Raw genomic sequence first — 23,019 nt, 5'->3', positions numbered from 1 at the left:
CATGAAGGTATGGTTTATGCTGGTTAAATGTTTTGTCATTTATTCCTATATCACGTATAATTACTCACGCAGAAAACTTGTCTCTATGTATTTATACAACAAGTGAAGTCATATTTTAAGAAAAATAAAGATAATATGGTGGCAGAGGCATTGTTGAAACTGAGTCAGCTAAAGTGAGTCAAATGTTTATTGAGTTATACACTTACTGTAATGTAAACATACGATGAATTATGTTAATACTTCTATTGTGAACACAAGGATAAATTACATTGGAATTATCTTCTTATTGTATAGTCAAACAAACATTTCATATTGTTGAATAAATTCAACCATGGCTTATTTAGAAGTTGATATAACATATTTAATTTCCGTAACTACTCCAATTGTAGTAGCAATATGCATTATTGTTGTAAAACATAATTTATGGACATGTTTTATTTTTTGTTTATGTAGGCTATGATAAAGGCAATATGGTCCAACATAACGATTTCATTGGATATGTCATCTTTCCTTAGAGCAGTCAATTTGGGTTAGGCCCGTCGGGTTAGCTCGCCCCACCAAACAATTTAAGCGGGTTAGGTTAAAATTTTATCAACCCAAGCTCGCCGTAGGTCGACCCGCCTAGGCATGTGACCTGCGCGGGTCGACCCATGGGTTGAGAAACACATGTAAGCTACGTTTTATGCCAATTTATTATCTTTCTTTGTTATAATTTTGAAATAAAAATAGTACTTTTCATCCAACATAAGTACTAGTTTATGTTCATTTATATTTAAAATATATGTTTATGGATACATTTGATTAATGAACCTTTTCAAAGTAAAACGTTGAAGATATAAAATACTTTTTTTTAAAAAATTGATGGGCCCGCGGGTTGGCTCGCTAAATCCGCAACCTGCCTTGAATTGGGTTGGGTTGGAAATTTTTCAACCCGCCAAGTTGATGAGTCAGCCCGCCCAGCCCCGTCCCACCTTGCCAAATGGTTGGCCCGCCACGGGTTGACCCGTCTAACAACTCTATCTTTCCTGTGTGTTCTTAATTGGACTATAGCCAAAGATGGTGATTACATAAATGCATATTTTGCAATCATTGTAGAAGAAGCCAAAACCTCTAGCATACCATATTGGTCATCTATATTTTATCCTGTTGGTTTTGTTGTGAGTATAGCACCAACTCTTGCTACCAAGTTTTTTATTCTCTATATATTCCTCTAACAATGTTTGTGTGCATACACAGGATTTGTTTGAAATGGTGTCTTACGAGGCATTCAGTCTATCAGCAAGCACTAACGATAACAAGCCAATCAGATATATATTCTGTCCATTAAATAATGCAGACAATCATTGGCACCTACTGATTATAGACCTCCAATAAGCTCACTATATGCATTATAACTTCATGGGAGCCTCAGAACTCTACACATCTAAGTTTCAAAGTTCTGTAAGTACTTGTCATGTTGAAGAAATCATTATGTATTGGAATGCACAAGATTTATTTTGGTTACAAACTTCATCCTAATGCAGGTGGTTTTTTTTTTTAAATATGGACCCATCTTACTACGATATGTGCTATCCAGGGCTACATTCCTTAATGCCAAGAGACTTTGACGTATCCATAATCCCGGGTCCAATACAAGTAAAATCATAAGTATATGTTTATCCATATTTTTTATACATCTCCATATTCTTGGTCGTAATTATATTATTAACAATGTGAAATCAACTCTATCTTTCAGGTTAGATTGTGCATTTTTTATTATGCGATACGTCGAGAGTTTAATGTACCCAAGACCAACAAATTTTGGACAAGCTGGAATGAGATAATATAGTTTTAATGTTGATCATAAAATTTTTACTAGCAAACACTGATTACTAACAAGGTGGTGGTGTAAAATTACTGTAAAACTGATTGCACTTTAAGTTACCCCACCAATTTTGCCTAGGTGGTGTAAATATTTTGTAAAACTATTGTAATTATCTTGTCAAGCTACTATAGGATGTAGCAGCTAATATCGAGTAGTTGCTACATATTGTAATAGCTAATCGGTAGTAGCTACTACAATGTGCAGCAGCCAATCAGCAGTAGCTGCTATAAGGGATAAATAAAATCTATCTATTATAAATCACCTGTAAATGTATTGCCAAGTTGGCTAGTGCATGGTGTAGCAGTGAGTCAGTTGTTGTTGCTACAAACGCCTATAGCCACTTAGATAGTTAGTTGCTACAAGTTGTAGCAACTATTTTGACAGTTAACTACTATACTTTGTGGTAGCTAACTGTCCATGTAGCTGCTACAACGTGTAGTTGCCACTTGAATCTTACATTTTTTTAGCAGCTACACTTTTTAGCTGATATTACCCCTAAAAATATTTTTGTTATGTATATCAACTTGGTAAAAAATTATTTTTTAATCAGCAGTAGCTACTATAACGTTGTAGTAGCTAATCGACAGTAGCTGCTACACGTTGTAGTAGCTACAACATAAAGTAACTACTATAGAGTAACTTGTTAGAGTGTATACTAAAAGCCTAGCTTTTATTTTGAAATAAAGAATTACATTGGTAAAAAATATCTACATTTATACTAAGTGTAGTTGTTCAATTAATTTATATTGTAGATAACATGGTGTGTGGTGTCACACACAGAAGAACATGTTATCGGTTCTTTATAAATTATAAACAGTAGCTCATGACTAAGATGGAAAGGAACAAATCATTGAAATAGTCGTAGTGTAATTAGGTGTTAGTTTATCTTGACTGATAAATTACACTAGTACACTTTGAGTGTATTGAACATGATCATTTAAGGTAAGTTCTTTTTATACTGACTTGATAAAAGAACAACACCTTAGTTATTATGGAAGTATGTGCTCTTAATCATAATATAATAACAAGCACATATATTTAATATCTATTTCTTTGACTTATCAAAGGGTGAGCTTTAGCTCGATAAATTAATAGACCCGATAAGTTGGGAAATGATATTATTTATAGTGTATATTGTTGATTATAGAAGGAAACTGTGTCCTAGTAATCTAGGTTGAGAATGTCCCCAAGAGGAGCTTATAAGGATTGTCATGTTAAACCCTGCAGGTGAACTTAGTCTGACATGACAATGAGGTTGAGTGGTACTACTCTTGGACTAAGACATTAATTATAGTGAATTGTCAATAACACAATTAAATTAATGGACATTCAATATCTTAAACACAGGGAGACTAACACACTCATGATGAGAAGGAGCCCATAATATAATTTGGGATTGGTGCGGTAGTACAATAATAACTCTCTAGTGGAATGAGTTATTGTTGATGAACTTGAGTTGTGTGTTCGGGACGAACACGGGATACTCAAGCTCGTCGGGAGGCCAAAACTAATTTCTTCTCTAGGTCCCTGTCGTAGCGTCATTAATGCCTCAAGTCCACTCATGAAAAGCCCTTCTTGGTGTCCAAGAGGGGGTCGGCCCATGGTTTGGTGACCAAGCCATAAGGGTCAGTCAATTCCTTCTCAAAGGGGTCGACCCTTTGCTTGGTGTCCAAGCAAAGAGGGGTCGGCCACAATAATTCATTATAGGAGGGGTGTTTTGAATTTTTAAAATATTCTCTTTGTAGATATCTACAAGTTTTAAAAGAGAAATTTTAAAATTTAAAACTTTTCTTATTTAAATTAGGCCACATGGTTTAAAAGAAAGTTTTAAAAGTTTTAAAACTTTCCTTATATAACCATCCTCATGGTTTTTTAAAAGAGAGTTTTAAATTTAAAACTTTCCTTTTTTATAACCATGTTAAAAAAGAAAATTTTAGAAGAGAAGTTTTAAATTTTAAAACTTGGTTTTAATTTTTAAAACTTTCCTTTTTTAACATCCACTTTAGGAAATTAAAAGAGAGCTTGTAAAATTTTATAAGAGCTTTCTTTCTTTGCTTATAAAATTTTTACAAGAATTATTTTCTTCCTTTTAAGGGGTCGACCACCCTTGCTTGGTGCCCAAGCAAGGGGCCGGCCAATCAATGATTAATCCAATCAATGATTGAATCAATCAAGAGGAAAGAAAAGGAAAAATAAAAGGGGAAAAGGAAAAACAAGAGGAAGATTTTAATTTTTGTAAAAAATCTTTTCCTTATTTGCGTTGGGCAAGTAATATAAAAGAAGGGGAGCAGAGGCCTCATGATCAATTAATTCTTATTCTCTTGTTGGAGCTCTCTATTGTGGCCGACCCTCTCTCCCTTCCCTTTCCCCTTGCTTTCTTTGGTTCCTTGGTGGTGATGGTGGCCGGATTTTAGAGAAGGAGGAAGAAGGCTTTGTGTGGTGTTCATCTTGGAGGATCGTCGCTCACACGACATCCAAGGCGAGGCGAGGAATACGATAGAAGATCTCAAGGTTATTAGCATACAAAGAAAAGGTATAACTAGTTATTGTTTTCCGCATCATGCTAGTTATTTTTCTTTGTATGAATTCCAAACACAAGAGACATTAGATTCTAGTTTTTCGAATTTGTTATTCGAGTTTGTGTTTTTTTTTATTTTTTGAATTTGTGATTCGATTGTTCCTTTTGGTTAAACCTAGAATTATATAAGGAAATTAAATGTTAGCTTTCCTTAAAAGGCTTTGTCTAGGCGGTGGTGGATGCTCCCATACCCAAGAAGGTCATGTGCCTCGCCATGCAGTCCTGGAAGTCAATTTTGGAAATTAATATTTAATTGAATTTATAACATAAGTTGATTTGGATCAATACTGTTAAGTTTCGCTTGCGATCCAAATCTAAATCATTAAGAACAGATAAGTTAAGTTTGGAATCAATAATGTTAAGTTCCATTTGCGATTCTTAATTTAACTTCTAAAGAACACAATAGGTTGTTTAGGAAAGGTTCGACACTTGTACAAATTTTTATACAGTAGAACCGGTACGATCTTCCTAGGACCAACCAACATAACTGCTACATGTTGTAGTAGTTAATCGACAGTAACTGCTAAAGGGGATAAAGAAAAGCTAGATTACAATGTGTAGCAGCTTATTAGCAGTAACTGCTGCACATTGTAGCAGCTAGTCGATTGTTGTTGTACAACTTGTAGCAGCTACTGTTGCACGTGTAGCTGCTATTCAGTAGTTGCTTCTACACAGTGTATATATTACTCCCCCCTTAATTGCTAAAACATGAAAGTGATAAACTAATTACCCTTTTGTTTCATGACCATGACCACTACTAACCCATACTAAGTTTGGGAGTAGCCACTGTTGCTTCGTCTATCAACCTCATTGCGAGGCTTGGTTTTCGCCTTCAAATCTTCATCCCTATCATAAGTTATTTTAATTTGACTCTTCACCTAGGAAGTAAGCATCCTAGTCTTTCTCACTTAGAGTCTTTATCTTGTGAGTCGTGTCAATTAGGTAAGCATGTTCGTAGTTCTTTTTCTCCTCGTATTGAGAGTCGGGTTATGTCTCCTTTTGCTTTGGTTCATTCTGATGTTTGGGGTCCGAGTCGTGTTTCTTCTACAATGGGGTCAAGGTATTTTGTTACTTTTATATATGATTTTTCCCATTGTACATGGTTATATCTGATGAAGGATCGTTCAGAATTGTTTTCTATTTTTGAATCCTTTTTTCTTGAAATAAAAACTCAATTTGGTACTTCCCTTTGAACTTTACAAAGTGATAATGCACGCGAGTATTTGTCTACTCAGTTTCGTACCTTCTTGACATCTCATGGTGTGTTGCATCGCACGTCTTGCCCTCATACCCCTCAACAGAATGGGATTGCAGAACGTAAGAATCGTCATCTCCTTGAGACCACTCGGACTCTTCTTCTCCATTCTCATGTCCCTCATCAGTTTTGGGGTGATGTCGTACTTACTGCGTGTTATCTCATCAATCGCATGCCTTCATCCACTCTCCAGGGTAAAATACCTCATCAGGTACTTTATCCACATCAGTCCCTTCATCCTCTACCACCTCGGGTCTTTGGTTCTATATGTTTTGCTCATGCTCTTGATCCCGGCATTGACAAACTCTCTCCCCGGTCTCATAAGTGTGTCTTCCTTGGGTGCCCACGGTCCCAGAAAGGGTACAAGTGTTATTCCCTTACTCTTCGTCGGTACTTCATCTCGCTGATGTCACATTCTTTGAGTCGGTTTCTTTTTTTGGTCCTTCCGCTTCACAGGCCAAGGTTTCTCCCTCTCCACTTGCACCAGTGACTATTTTTTATCCTCCGGAGGCGCCTCTATCATCTCCAGCCTCGTCTCCTCCTTTGCAGGTTTATCAGCGTCGTCCTCGTTCTGCTTTGCCGCCGACCAACACTGACACTGCTGTGGGCACATCTTTGGAGCCAAGTCCTTCGCTGTTTCCTCCGGTCCCATCTCTTGACTCTGATGTTCCTATTGCACTTCGAAAGGGTATGTGTTCCACTCGTAATCCTTCTCCTCACTATGTTTCTTTAAGCTATCATCGTCTTTCCCCATCCTATTATTATTGTCTGTCTTCCTTATCGTCTGTTTCTCTTCCAAAGACTGCAGGTGATGCTTTTGCCCATCCAGGATGGAAACAGGCTATGCTTGATGAAATGAGTGCCTTACAGAGCAGTGGGACTTGGGATCTCGTTCCTTTACCTCCTGGGAAGTCAGTGGTTGGTTGTCGATGGGTGTTTACGGTGAAAGTTGGTGTAGACGGCACGGTTGATCGGCTTAAGGTTCGTCTTGTCGCTAAAGGCTATACTCAGGTATTTGGATTGGATTATGGAGATACATTTTCTCCTGTTGCCAAGATGTCTTCTGTGCGTCTTTTTCTGTCTATTGTTTAATTCGCCATTGGCCCCTTCATCAGTTGGACATCAAAAATGCATTCTTACATGGTGACCTACTCGAGGAAGTCTACATGGAGCAACCTTCGTGTTTTGTTGCTCAGGGGGAGTCTTCTGGTCTTGTATGTCGTTTGCGGAAATCTTTATATGGTCTCAAGCAATCACCCAGAGCATGGTTCAGTAGATTTAGTACTGTAATTCAACAGTTTGGCATGACTTGAAGCGAGGCTGATCATTCTATTTTTTATCGTCACTCATCTACTGGTTGCATCTATGTAGTGATTTATGTTGATGATATTGTCATCACAGGTAATGATCATCTTGGGATTTCACAAGTAAAACAACATCTTTTTAAACATTTCCAGACAAAAGATCTCGGCAAACTCAAATATTTTCTAGGGATAGAAGTGGCACAGTCTAAAGATGGGATCATTATATCCCAAAGGAAGTATGCAATGGATATTCTGGAAGAAACAGGAATGTTAAACTCAAAGACAGTTGACAATCCCATGGATCCTAATGTCAAGCTCCTACCAAATCAGGGGGAGTATTTTTTAGATCCTGAACAGTACAGGCGATTGGTAGGGAAACTAAGCTACCTTACTGTCACTCGTCCGGATATCTCATTTGCAGTGAGTGTAGTAAGTCAGTTTCTTAGCTCTCCATGCAAAGAACATTGGGATGCAGTGACTCGCATTGTTCGATATATCAGGGGTGCACCAGGAAAGAGTCTTTTATATGAAGATAAAGGACATACTCAAGTCGTAGGATATTCTGATGCAGATTGGGCAGGATCTCCCTCTGATAGAAGATCCACTTCTGGATTTTGTATATTTGTCGGAGGTAACCTTATTTCTTGGAAAAGTAAAAAAAAAAGAATGTTGTGGCAAGATCCAGTGCAGAGGCAGAATATCGAGCTATGACTATTGCTAGTCAAGAACTTATATGGTTAAAACAGTTGCTTCAGGAACTAAGGTTTGGAGAGATTACACAAATGTCACTTATATGTGACAACCAGGCCACTATGCATATTGCCTCAAATCCAGTCTTCCATGAGAGAACAAAGCATATTGAAGTTGACTGTCACTTTATTAGAGAGAAAGTCATATATGGAGAAATATCTACTAGTTTTGTCAACTCAAATGATCAGCTAGCAGATATATTCACTAAATCACTTAGAGGTCCCCGGATTGACTACATATGTAACAAGCTTGGTGTATATGATCTATATTCTCAAGCTTGAGGGGGAGTGTTAGAATAAGTAAAGGGGTATTTTTATCTTTTGGTGTATATCTTCTTTTCTATATAAAGGTCTAACTCATGGGGTTCCCAAGACACGAGATTTTAGGTTTTGCTTTGAACACTAAGAATCAATTTGATATCATGCTCGAAACCATAGATATTATTGATTTAGTAAGAAAGTACATAGAAAATAAGAAAATTTGCAGATGAATTTATTAGAAAAGCTGGATTTTGTAAAAGAAAAGAATAACTGGAAATTACATTAATGTGAAAAAAGATGGCGCTTCCTTCTTTCGGGCCGCCTGCGCTTCCTCCACGTTAATATACTCACTCACTTTTTTCAGCATGTGGTCGTAGTCGCGAGGCGGCTTCCTGATAAGTGGTCGAAAGAAGTCTCCGTCGACTAGGCCTTGTGTAAAAGCATGCATCATTGTTTCAGATGAGACCGCGAGGGATGTCCATAGCTGCTTGGTTGAAGCGTTGGATGTAGGCTCGAAGAGTTTCTCTTGCCCCTTGCTTCATGGAAAAGAGGCTGACACTGGTCTTCTGGTAACGCCGGCTGCTGGCAAAGTGATGAAGGAATGTCGTTCGGAAATCTCTGAAGCTCTTAATTGATCCGTCCGGCAACCTCCGGAATCAGCGTTGTCCCGAATCGGATAACGTAGTGAGGAAGACTCTGCATTTGACTCCGTCGGTGTATTGATGAAGAGTAGCAGCATTATTGAACTTACCGAGATGGTCGTCTAGATCGGTGGTACCGCTATACTCTCCTATCGATATGGGAGCGTAATGCTTTGGGAGAGGGTCTTGTAAGATCGCCTTAGAGAACCGACGATTGACTCGCTCGGGGGATGACTCAGCACGCGGTGCCTTCCCCTTTATGGCGTCCTGCATGGGCGCTTCATCGGACGATCCCTGGTTGGCTAGGGCCAGCTCCGACGGAGTCTGGAATAGTGCCCGATGAAAAGGAATAGCGGCGGGCGGCGCGTCCCCTGGTGTGCCAGTCTGCCCCTTGTTCTGTGCCCAGGTAGAGTATTGTTCCGGTCGGTCCTCCATCGCCGCTCGGCCACCAGAAACTGAGGCGCCCTGCTGCGCTATTCGCTCGGCTTGGACCTTCTGTTGTTGCTCGACCATCTTCGCAACTCGCGCTTGGATAAGTGCGTCGAGCTCCTCAGGAGAGAGCGTCACCATGAGTTGGCGTCCAACTTCTTCCATCTTCTCTGCTCGGATTCAGGTGCGTTCCCACAGACGACGCCAATTTGATCCTGTCCGAACGCTGAGTCGATGGAAATTGGGGGCGTGGCGCTCTCTGATGCCTCCGGATGATTTCCTCAGTGACGTGGACCCTCGGGGAACCTGCAACAAAGCCGGGCCGAGAAGGGGTTCCCGGCGATGGCCCTCCGACGGTCAAGTCAGGCAGCGGCAAGATGAAGCAAAGGCAAAATAACGAGACTGTGACTACAATAGAGGAGAAAAAAACCATACCTCCATCGAAGTCCGGAGGTCTTTATATAGGACCCCGGAGAGGCGCGTGCACACTTCCCGAGGCGTGCACGCTCCTCAAAGCATACCTCAGAATGATTGTGTCAGAAAAGCGTGTCTAACGCCATACCGTAACTGTCCGAGCATATCTCTACCACGACAGTGGAAACTTCTACCGTACGATCCTCGGTACGGCTCGGCCGCCGATCATACTGATTGTTGGCGGCGGGTGTCTCAAGAATGATATCACTAGCTGCCCTTTTTGTCCTCTTCTAAGTATTTTGTCCCTTATTGGGTCGGACGGGATGCCCGCTCGACTTCCAGGGCGCTCGGGTGCGCATGCGCATTGGACCGGGCGAGAAGGCCGCTCGGTCAAATACTCAGACGGGAGTGCGATCTGGTTGACCCACGGCTCGGTCGAGCGGATCGGCCGCTCGACACGACGGTTCCTTTATAAGGGAGCTTGTGAGCGTCGGAAGCTCGACCCGAGGTCGAGCTATCTACATGCCAACCCGGGATTTACTCCGGCCGGTCGGCCAGGTGGCTTCCCTCCCGTTCAGCCGGGACCTTGACTCCCCCTTGTCATTGATCCCTCCCCATGTGAGCCCCCGATTCTTACCACCGGATCAATAATGATATGTTTATACATCTTAAATGTAACTTAGAGTTTTTTAGTGTAATTTTAATTTTTTTAATATTTTATTTTTTTATCATATTGATCTCGTACATGCCACGAATTAACTGAATTTTTGTAATTATGATCTAAAAATTCGATTTGATTTATCAAAAATTTGGTTTCAATCTTAAAGTTAAGGTCTAAAAATTTAATTTAATCTAAAAGTTTAACTTATTCACTTTAACTAACTAATAATTTTTAAAACGGAGCTTGAACTAAATTAATTGAATTATTCAATTTTTTGGGAAAAAATTTAAAATTCTAGAAAATCCAAAAAATTTAAAATTCTAGAAAATCAAACTAAAATTTTAAATCCGATCCATTTATTTAATTTAATAAAATTTTTACTTGTACTTTTTTAAATGAAAAGTTGATTATGTTTACAGCATCTTTGGAGCTCACAGTGATGTAACTCCAACGAAGGAGGGAACGCCTTGGTGTAATTATGAAGAAGTGGCTTCGTGTTCATTGAGAATTGTTGTTTTTTTTAAAAAATTATTAAATATTTTTATTTCTGATTAAAAAAATAGAATTATTAAAATATTAAAAAAATCATTTATGATTAATATTTATTATAATTTAATTATATATAATTATAGAATAAAAAATGAGAAAAATATATATAATAAAAAGTATGAAGCTCGTGAAAGAATTATTAAAAGATTTTTTATAGTGAAAAGATATGTAAAATTTTTATTTTTAATGTAATGTATATACGGTAATGAATGAGTTTATGAAAAGGTTTCACGATTATGAATACATACTATTTTAATTTAACTCTTTTTTTTCATCGCTAGATTATTAATTAAGGAGAATGATGGTAGAATTTTAAAACAAATTAAATTTGATAATATTAATGATATTTGGATTCGATAGATTAAATTATTTAGACACTTTACGTTCGGATTAGCTGTGAGCCAAGAAACACCATTTGCGATTCGTCGGCCACACGAATTATACGCCCCAACAACGGCGGGGCAGGTGAGGCGACCAAGACAGAGATCGTAATACGCAATCTATCGAAAGATCGGGAGAGCGGGAATGGATTGGAACGGCGGCAGCGAGGAGAAGGGACTGCTGTGGCGGCTCCCAACGCTGAAGATGAAAGAGCTGGGAAAGCTGGGTCCTGGTATAGGTTTCGGCGCCGGTTGTGGCGTTGGCTTCGGCATCGGCCTCATGGGAGGTGATGAATATCTTCAGTTTCAGATTATTTTGTTTTTTTGGCTTTGGTCCTCGATTAATCTTATTGTTCGTGAAGACTTGAATCTTTATACATCTTGAAACTGTGAGCTTCGCTCATCCGAGCCACAGCTAATATTTAAAAAAAAAAAAAATTGGCAAAGGGGCTTAGAATATACGCAGCAGCATGAATTGGATTGCGTTCATGTTCTTTTGGTAGATGTCGAACTCGAGTTTGTGCATATACAAGCAAGACGAGCTCTTGGCGCACTAACTGTTTGAAATTTTGACGCAAAAGTTGTATTTTTGTGTTTTTTTGTTGCGATGTTATCTCAATTGAGTGATGCCGTCTCATGTATGTCTGCAATGAGTTCACTAACCTGCCATCTTAGGAGCATGTTGTCTAAATTACCCACCCAAAGAAGTGGGTGATTCTGACGACTAAGAACAGGACTACTATGTTTGAACCCAAGTGGTATTATCTGTTTTGCTATCAGAGTAATCCAATTTTTGCTGATACCGAAATCACACCTGGCGAATGGATTGACTGTCATGATTTTAGATTAGGTCCTTCATTGTCATACAGTTTCATCAGCCCCTGTAACTTCCATCTCATTTTACAGGTGCAGGATTGGGAGCTGGATTTCCTGGTATGCAGCTTGGATTTGGATTTGGAGCTGGATGTGGAATAGGTTTAGGTTTTGGTTATGGTGTTGGGAGAGGAGTTGCATATGACGAGTACCGAAGACATTCAAATGTTGGAAAGCTGTTTCGTGGTGTCCGAAACAATCCGTCTGAGTAAGTTACTCTTATTTCTGTTTTAGCTGGGTTTTTTTTCCCTTTACCTTGTAATTCTGTAGCTCTGCATTTGCCCTAGAAATTGAGAATGTCAAAGGAGCTATATAAACATCCCCTGCGGGCATTGTAACTAGTTCTATTGCTTTTACCTACCCAGCCCTTGACCCTGATGGCTTGACTTTCTTGTCTTCTTTCCTGGCCCTATTTTTCCTGCTTAGGACCTCAAAATGGATCAAACAGAATGCCAAAGAAAAAAGGAGTGGAGTGGGATGTGAAAAAAACTCCTAGCAAGATGAGAAACAATGAACTAGAGCGGCGAAGAGAAGAAAGTAAATGTCTTTAGCACTTTAAATGCCAAGGTTTAACTTATCAGATCAAGCAAGAAAACGCTTACTCCTATGATTCGAATACACATCAATTCTCAATCTCAACTAGTATCTGCTACATTCAGAAAGGTTTGAATGAGATGGATCTTGGAAGTCTATTTTTTACTGGATAATTGATCCCAGGAATGAATGGTTGATCTTCTCAGATTGGACGAAGGATCATTGTGGTTTGAATAATAGTTCTAGAATATCTATATTCGAAAATAGTTCAGTACCAAATTCAATAGTGTAAGAGAGCTTGAAGAAAATTTAGTTTACAATTTGCACCCGTTTTAATGTGTCTAGGTAGTTCTTGCATTGTGTTGGCACTTGGCCTCGGTTAATGCAAATCCTTTCATTTTTCATGTTAATCCTAGATTCCCAATTCTCTAATAGCCTAAGTAGAAAAAAAAGTACCTATATGGAAGGTGGGTCTTTGTGATAGTTAACAGTAAGAAGGAATTGTTTGGGGTCTGTGAGTGTTACTGGAAAAACTCACTTAGGATTCCCGTTTCTCCTTTTTCCTTGCATTATTCACAATTCCATATTACAAATAGATTCTTGACCATTGTAGTATTTACATTATACTTCCTATACTATTTATATATGGGTGGGTGTCTAATATTCCCTTTCACGTTGGATCAAATATATTGTGACAACTTAGTTTGTTATAAATATAGTCAATCTTGGGACCTCTTAAAGGATCGGTGAGTAAATTTGCTAATTGTTTATTGAAGCTAATTCATGTAGGGAAAATCTCAATAGATTTCACTTTCTCAATGATGAAGTGAGAATCAAGCTTGTTCTCTCATGAAACACTAGATTAGAAGGTATGTGCATAATAATTTGGTTATTATGAAAATTTTCATTGAATCCACAGGTCCATGGCATAAGTCAGTCAATAATGATCTAAATAAGTTCATACGTTGCTAACACCATTGCTCTATATTCTGCCTCATCATTTGATTGAGCTACTATATCTTGCTTCTCGTTTTAAATTGGAAATTAAGTTGCTAGGTAGGAGAACACAATAGGCTGGAGTAGATCATCTATCTGTAGATGAGGTTCTCATTCTACATCAATGTATCCGACAATCTGTAGGTGACTTTGATTGTGGAATAAGAGCCCTTTTCCGGAAGTACTATTAAGAAGTTGCTCTTTAATGATCAGAACAAGGAGTCTCTAAAAAGTGACTGAATACTCAAGTTCTTGACTTTTGTGACTATAAGATAATTTAGTTTTCCCATTTATGTTTTAAATTTTCCATGATAAATTAGTGACTCCCCCTATCTAATTACCATTTTGAAATTTGGATTCATAGGAGTATTAGCTGGTCTAGTACCTAATATGTCAATCTCCTCGAGCATGCTTTCCATGAGAGTTGTAGATATCTCTCCTATACGTGCCACCTTTATACCAACAAAATATTTGAGATCGCTAAGTTCTTATTTTAAAAATGCTGGCGGAGATAATCTTTCAATTATGCAATCCCAACTGCATCATCCTTGCCAATGATAATGTGGTCCACAAACAAGAAGAAGAATGCATGCATCTACTTGATTGAGAGATAAGCTGAAAAACTGAGTCATCTGTTGCGTTTATCATTGCAAAATTACGGAGAAGAGCCGAATTAAAGTTGTCAAACCAAGCTCTATTTCTTTAGCTTGTAGATCAATTTCTTTAGTTGGCACAGTTGATTTCTCTTAAGCAACAAATCTGACGGTTGCTTCATATGTACTTCCTTAGTAAGATCGTTAGAAAGAAAAATACTCTTAGTATCTAGTTGGTGAAGAGGTCAGTGAAAAATAATTGCTAATGTGAAGAAGAGTCAGATTAAAGTAATTTTGACCGTTGGAGAAAAAGTCTCTTAGTCCACCCTATATAGCTGAGTTGATACTTTAGTTGTCAAACAAGCCTTTAAGAAGTTTGCAGTACCATTGTGGGAGCATCTGATTGTGAAGACACATTTGCAACCTACTATAGATTTTCCTAAAATAAGGTGTAATTAGTTCCCAAATGTCGTTAGAGTGGTGGGCATTCATTTCCTTGAATATTGCTTGCCGCTAGTTGGGGTTTGAAAGAGCCTCTTAAACATTGCATGAAATTAACTGTAAATCTAGGAAGACAAAAGGTAGAATATTTGGGTTATAATAAATCATATGACAGGAATCGAGAAAGTGGACGTGAAGTAGAGTACTTTTAAATACTTTTACAGAAGCGATGGGTAGATCGCAGTTAGTGGGCAGATTTGAGACGACAGCAAGTGATCGGCAATTGAGTCTTTATAAGCGATTTCATGTTTTTAAGGGGTAATACTTGGAAATAGCATGAACTTAAGCAGTTCCTTGGATTCTAGCTGAAATTTTAATTTGTTTGGATTATATGCACCAGCTGTTGCTGATTACAATCATGATCACATGGAAATAGGCATGTTCGCCAACATTGCGCCACATGTCTAACCCTATCATTACACGGCCTAAACTAAGGGAAATAGGCATGTTTCCCTTCATCTCAATGGCAGAATGTTCCCTAGGCACCTCATGTCACCTGTTTGATTCCATGCCATTCAAGTTACATTAGAAATATATGAAATTTTAACCATAATTGAACCGAAACAAAAGTAGATATATACGATTGAAACTAGTTAAAATATTAGGTAGATCTTAAAACGTGCTCAAACCTTATGCTACTTTATTTGCTTAATCATACTGTCCCTTCAGCTCACATCCTTAGTTGCTTCAGGATGTATACTTTCTTTCGGAACCTTTTCTGCTAGTAATTGGGAATTATGGAAATTAAATTTCCGTAAGCTACTCGAGAATCGTCTCAAACCAATCATCAAATTCACACTTGTTTTCTTATCTTTGTTTGTAGGAATTATGTTGAGGCTCTGTTTGATGAACTTGTAGAAAGTACAAGAAAGCTGATAAAAGCAACTTCTAGAGAGATTGAGAAATGGAGATAAAATGGCAAATATGTTGCTCTTCTCCATGTAAAGGCGTACAGAACTACCCAACCTTCAATTTCTTACGTTGTTAAGAAAAATTAATTGAATATTTAAAGATTGTTAAGTCAGACTACTAGTGGCACGTTTTTTGTGTTTTTTTTCCCTTTGATTTGGTTGTGGTGCAACTTTAAATCATTCTTTTTCTCCACGTTGTATTATTGAAATGGTTGAACTGAATTTGATGGTGATGCTTCCTCAACCTCAACTGATCAGATGGAAAAAGAATTTTGATAACAAGGCTTTTCACAGTTTATGCAGATGCCTTGCTCAAGTTCTTGATATTCTGACAAGATTTCTTACTGTTTGCCATGGGCGAGATGGTCAACATTTGATTGCATCTTATAGTCTACATCTAGAGGTGTCAATAGGCTAGATTTAGGCACGACAATGGCTCCAGCGTGGGGTCGGGATTATTTAACAAGATTATGAAAGTGTAAAAAGGTTATTAATTGGTGTTCTAGAATAAATAAAGAAATATTTAAGTCCATATGATACTATAATTTTTTATTTTTTATTTTAAACTGACATGGTGAGATTCAAGAGAGTGAAAGAAACATATTAGATCAGATTGGGACTAAATTTGATTTATTTAGGTTTATTAATAAGTTTTAATTAAAATTGATGGCTTAAATATTTTTGAAATCTTAAAATTTTAGCATGGATGAGATTATAAGAGTGTAACGAAGTTATTGGTGATGTTCTAGAGTAAATAAAAAAATGTCTGAGTTCAAATATGATGTAAAATTGAAAAAAAAAAAAAACCTATTAGATAAGCTTTGGACTAAATTTGATTTATCTAAATTTATTAATAAATTTTGATCAAAATTTATTAATAATTTAAATGTTTTTAAATAATTTAGCATTGATAAAATCAGGAGAGTGCAAGCAGTTTATGCTCGATATTCAGTAAAGAAATCTTGAAACTTTTTTGAATAGTTTCTCTAGACCAATAGGATCATGAGTTATCAGTTTTGGGATATGGTGAGACTCAAGATAGGAGAGTGAGTGGGTGGGCGATCGGTGGGTGAGTCATCGATTGAGGTGAGGAGAGCCGTCAGAGATCGCATAGCATTTATAGGTGAACGAAAATAAGCATTGAATTTAGAGTCACATCCATTACTTTGTTTTTTTGTTATAGTTTTTAATTAAGAAAAATAATATGTTCAAAAAAAAAAATCTCAATGAAAAATTTAAAGATAGACACATAAATTTATAGGACCCACAAAAAATGAAATGATGAACCATGAATTTATGTGTCTATCCTTGAACTTTTTCTTGAGATTTTTTCCTTGAACATATCATTGTTATTTAATTAATCTGTCTCACTTAATTTGGTCGGTAGTATTCACTCCCACACATGCCTGTACATCAATTGTTATATCATGTATCTTTCATCAATGCCCCTACATATTTATAAGATATGGATTAATTTCTCATACATATTTGTTTCGGTAAATTTATATAGTCGTTAGCTAGAAAATTAATTAAATATTATTAATAACATTTATATATAACAAATTATTAATTAATTAATCCTTAATTCCTTTTTTTTCATGTAGAATTTAAAACTAGCTGAAAAATTTATTGAAAACTTGAAACTAGTTAGAAAATTTATTATGAACGGTTAATGACATTTACTCATAAAAAAAATTAATAATTAATTCTTAATTATAGTATCTTTTCGATGATACTTTAATTAGTTTAGAAATAAAATTAGTATATATATATATATATATATTCTTTCTAAAGAATAATAATAATATAATAAATGGAAATTTTAAAATAATAATAATAATAATAAGGAGAGAAGTACTTTAGAGTAATAACCATTAGACTTAAACATTATTATATTATATTATAATACATGAGTATACACATATTGTATATGAAAAGCTATAAATATATCATTTTATTTTTTAATTAGTATTAAATTTATTTTAAAAATTATTCTAATATGATAGTTTTAGGATAATAATAATAATAATAATAATAATAATAATAATAATAATAATAATAATAATCAATTCGTGACACCATCTCATAAAATAAGATCTACTCAATAATCATTGATCACACATCATACATCATAAAAATTACAATGTCTCTAGTAATAATCAATCTGTGATATCATCTCACGAGATGATAAACCTATTCAGTAACCATTTATCATAGAAATTACAATGTCCCTAGTAATAATCAATCCGTGACACCATCTCACGAGATAATAGATCTATTCGGTAACCATTCATCATATAAATTATAATGTTCCTAGTAATAATCGATAAAGTAATAACCATTAGACTTAAAAATCATTATATTATATTATAATACATAAGTATACACATATTGTATATGAAAAGCTATAAATATATCATTTTGTTTTTTAATTAGTATTAAATAATTTTTAAAAATTATTCTAATATGATAGTTTTATAATAATAATAATAATAATAATAAAACCGTGACATCATCTCATAAGACAAGATCTATTCAATAATCATTTATCACACGTTATAAAAATTACAATGTCCCTAGTAATAATCAATATGTGACATTATCTCACGAGATGATAAACCTATTCGGTAATCATTCATCATAGAAATTATAATGCCCCTAGTAATAATCAATCTGTGACACCATCTCATGAGATGATAGACCTATTCGGTAATCATTCATCATAAAAATTACAATATTCTTAGTAATAATTGATAAAGTGATAACCATTAGACTTAAAAATCATTATATTATATTAGAATACATAAGTATACACATATTGTATATAAAAAGCTATAAATATATCATTTTATTTTTTTAATTAGTATTAAATTTATTTTAAAAATTATTCTAATATGATAGTTTTAAGAAAATAATAATAATAATAATAATAATAATAATAATAATAATAATAATAATAATAGATCCATGACACCATCTCATAAGATAAGATCTATTTAATAATCATTGATCGCACATCATACATCATAAAAATTATAATGCCCCTAGTAATAATCAATCCATGACACCATCTTACGAGACGATAGACCTGTTGGGGCCGATGTGCCCGCTAGAGGGGGGGTGAATAGCGTTTTGTCGCGCTTGCGCCGGTTTGCTTCGTCTTGTTGTTGTTTGCTTCTTGTGATGATGTGCAGCGGAAAATACAATAAACAACACACTACAACGCTAACACGTAGATTTACTTGGTATCCACCTCAAGAAGAGGTGACTAGTCCAAGGATCCACACACTCACACACCCTCCACTATGAAAATCCTCCTTTACGGTAACTACCAAAGGCGGAGAAGCCTTACAAGCTCACAATACAATAATAAGCAAGAATGAAGCCAAATACAAATGACTCTTACACGATTTTATACAATAAAACCCTAGCTTCTTCTTCTTCTTGTCGTAACTCGCCTCTTGACTTGGATGTGCCTCCAAGAATCTTCAAGACTGGCGGGGAGAGCTGTGGAGAAGCTGTGGAAATTGCTCTTGCAAGCTCGTGTAGAAAGGAAATGAGATTCTACCGAAGAAATCGCACACCAAAGCCTTTATCTGCGCCAACGGTCGAATCCCAATCGATTGGATTGCTCCCAATCGATTGGGGAGGCTTTGGATTGATCAGCCGATCGATCCAGAGCACCTCTGTGCTCTCTAGAAATCCTCTGAATTGATTTTCCAATCAATTCACCGTGTTTCGTGTGATTTCCAGAGATATCGCACGAAAATCCAACCTCTCAATCGATCAACCGATCGATTGGAGGCTCCCAATCGATTGGTCGATCGATTGGGAGGCTTTCTGTGCGATCGACAAAGTCTCTCAATCGATCCATGGATCGATTGGGAGAACCCTTTGTCGCGGGTGCTCTCCCAATCGATCAACCGATCAATTGGGCATGAGCCAATAGATCGGTTGATCGATCCAGCTCCTGTGGACTTGCCCAATCAAGTCCAAAACCCCCTAAAACCAACATTCGGTCAATCCATGACCTTTTGGTACATCATGCCTAGCATTCGGCCATACCCGACCAACCTCAAACTAGCCTTCTAACCTCCTCCATCAGCCTTGCATCCCTCAGATATCTCACATCCTTCATGTCTTGCCTTCAGGAGCTTCCTTCGGCCTCATCCTAGTTGTCGAATTATACCACCACACTCGACCAACCTCGAGTGGCTCACCAACATCAACATCTTTCAATATATGGCTTAAAAAATACACCTTCTGTTATTCAGTGTCATTCTGTCGCACCAACGCTGAGCCAATCGCCCGTTCTGTGGATGAAAGGAACATTCAGAGTGGCTCACCAATGATAGACTTTGCTAGTACATGTAAAGAAGTTAGATAATTCTTGAGCTCCTCCAGCGCCTTATCATATAGAGCAGGGCACAGACACCACAAGGACCATGGCACAGCTGTGTGGTCTCCACACGAACTCCTTTTTCTTGCTCTCGGGCAGGGTGACATGACTATGTAGATTTATACGGTCGTGTTCTACTTTGGCACTGGATGGGCTACACGACTGTGTGGATCACACAGATGAGGTCTTCTTGCTATCTGGAAATGTTGCACGACCGTGTGGATCCATACGACCATGCTTTGGTTATTGCTGTTGGAGTGACACGACCATGTGGGTTCACATGGTTGTACCTTGCTCCTTATCCGGTGAAGCCACACGGCTGTGTTGCTTCACACAGCAAGAGTCATCCTCCTCCTTGCTTCTTTGACACGGCCATATAGAGTCATACGACTAGTGTCATTTGTCTTCATTTGCTGCTATCATGAACTCCATTTTCTCTTCAAATTTGACTCCTGCCAACAGAAAATGCACAAAAAGCAGATCTCCGAATAAAGAAGAGTAATTATGTTGAAAATAAGACAAGGGGTATAAAAATGCATAAACAAAGCATGTGTAAAGTATGTAAATGTCGTCAAAACATGTATAAAAGTGTATATAATCTATACACATCACTTGTCAGCGATAGGCTTTGCTAGTCCAGGTAAAGAAGTTAGATAATTCTTGAGCTCCTCCAGCGCCTTATCTTACTCGGCGTCCCATTGGAATTTCATCGCCCGTCGCAGAACCTTGAAGAAAGGATGACTCCGATCAGACGACTTGGATATGAATCTCGATAGGGCGGTGATCCTTCCGATCAGTCACTGCGCTTCCTTTAGGTTGTGTGGAGGTGACATGTCTTGGAGCACTTTCACTTTGCTTGGATTTGCTTCGATCCCTGCTCGATCACTATGTACCCGAGGAAACATCTACTCTTTGCTCCATAGAGGCATTTGTTTGGATTAAGCTTGATTCCGTACCACCTCAGTGTTCAGTAGGTTTCCTCAATATATGCACAGATATCAATGGCTCGAAGAGATTTTATCAAGATATCATCGACGTATACCTCTATGTTTTGGTCGATCTGCCTTCAGAATACCTTGTTCATTAGCCTCTGGTAAGTGGCTCCGACCTTCTTCAGTCTGAATGGAATCCCATTGTAGTAGAAGGTTCTGTCGGTTGTTATAAAATTGACCTTCTCCTGATCCTCTCTGGCAAGCGACACTTGGTGGTAGCCCGGTACGCATCCATCATGCAAATTAACTCGCAGCCCACCATCGAATCCACCATCTGATCAATACGTGGCAGCGGGTAGTAATCCTTTGGGCATACATTGTTTAAATCTCAGAAGTCAATGTAGACCCATCGTTTGTTACCCATCTTGGAGACTAGCACCACATTAGCTAACCAGCTCGGGAATTGTACCTCATGTATATGGTCGGCCTCTAGCAACTTTTCTACTTTCGATCGGATGATCTGATTTTACTCTGCACTAAAGTCCCTTTTCTTCTTCTTTACCGGCCTAGTGGCTGGTCAGGCGTGCGACTCATGTTGTGCGATGGTCGGTGAGATGCCTAGGAGCACGTGCATCGCCCAAGCAAACACATCATTGTTCTACCTCAGAGAGGTAACTAGCTCTGCCTTCCTTTCTGTAATCAGATTGGCCACTATGAAAATAGTTGCTTCCGATCAGCCGGGATGAATTTGGATTTCTTCATTTTATAGGATCGATATGTGATTGGGGTAAATAACACTCATGACTTTTTCATGTTGTTTGAAAAACAGAGAATAACACAACAGAAATAAGGAGATAAACAAAACAACGACACAAGTTGGTTTTACTTGGTTTGGAGTCTTTGATGACTCCTACTCTAAGGCCCGTGATCGTAGATCGCTTTTGTTGGTTAATTCACTATCAGTTTAAATATTACAAGAATATTAAATTACAATTTTGCATTAAGTAAAATATACCGACAACTTAAGGATCTAGGAAGTCGCACTTTCAATCGTCGGAGTCGCGTCGTAGAGTCGTAGGATCGTCCTTGAAGCAGTGCGCAAGAGAAGGATTGCAAGACTGAGTTGTTTTTGAGCATCTAGTTGAGGAGTCCTTTTATGGACTGTTTAAGGCACCTCTACCTAGGGTAGTTATCCCCAAATGTTTGGTGTCGATAACCTCCGTTGTATGCGCTGTTTATCCACCCGAAGGCGCCCTCAGCTCATGGAAAGCACTTTCTATCTAGCATCCAAGGTGCCTTTAAGTGTCTGGAAGACACCTTCGCACCTCTCCACGTGGGCTTTCGGCTAAGCTTTCCGTGATGCCTCCAGCACTCCGGAGGCGCCTTGAACACTGCTCATTTGAGCCTTTTTTGTCATTTTCGCTCTTTACAAGATACGTTAGTCTAAAATACCAAACATACCCTGCAAAACAAAGTTAGAACAGTACATAATGATTAATATAACTATTTGACAATCTCTAGATTGTCCAATTCTGACTTTAAGATTTCTTAAAAATCCTAAGTCGAACCGATATCTACTGTTCCCTCTTCGGAGAACGCGTCCTCACTTACTTCTCTCAGGAGAATTTTTCTTTTGCCAGACTGATCCTCTAGACCATCTAGAGTTTTGCTCGGAGTCCGAGACTTCAAGACTTCATGCTGGACGTCCACTCCATGACCGATCCAGTCTTCCACCTGGTGTCCTCGACCCCCAGGATTTTCACCTAGAATCCTCGACTCTAAAATTTCACCTGGTGTCTAGACCTGCTAAGACTTTATTGTCTAACCACAGCTAGGACTTTCCATAACCTAGGATTACCACCCCCTAGGATCTAGGATTATCTCCCCCTAGGATTTTCCACCTGCCAAAAATGCATTAGGACTTTTATGTAAGAACACTTAAGACTTTCCTGCAAACTCAATCATACTTGTTAGATCACAAGATAGCTTAACTTTGAACCCCTTTGCCATAATCAAAACATAGGTTCTATCATCTAGTGCTCCCTGCACCAACACATTTTTCTTTGTACACCAGCGCCGGAGGTTCTTCCAGGATTACATTTACCTCGAGTCGCTGAGACTTTCGAGCGGCTCGCAACTTAGTCTTCACCATCTCAACGTAGTATCACCGAGCTGCCAGTTAATCCCCTTTAACT

General features: G+C 37.8%; 1 protein-coding gene across 1 annotated transcript; it reads left to right on the top strand.

Moving 5' to 3' along the window:
- Window positions 1-11,108: 11,108 nt before the first annotated feature.
- Window positions 11,109-15,737, top strand: LOC122046393 (protein TRIGALACTOSYLDIACYLGLYCEROL 5, chloroplastic-like). Its single transcript, XM_042607076.1, has 3 exons — window positions 11,109-11,372; window positions 11,992-12,166; window positions 15,406-15,737. Exons 1-3 carry the CDS (start codon window positions 11,231-11,233, stop codon window positions 15,494-15,496), a joined length of 408 nt encoding a protein of 135 aa, XP_042463010.1. The 5' UTR covers window positions 11,109-11,230; the 3' UTR covers window positions 15,497-15,737.
- The last annotated feature ends 7,282 nt before the right edge of the window (window positions 15,738-23,019 follow it).

Source organism: Zingiber officinale, chromosome 2B (assembly GCF_018446385.1).
Source record: "Zingiber officinale cultivar Zhangliang chromosome 2B, Zo_v1.1, whole genome shotgun sequence".
NCBI lineage: Eukaryota > Viridiplantae > Streptophyta > Magnoliopsida > Zingiberales > Zingiberaceae > Zingiber > Zingiber officinale.
This window is presented reverse-complemented; position numbering and strand designations above follow the sequence as displayed.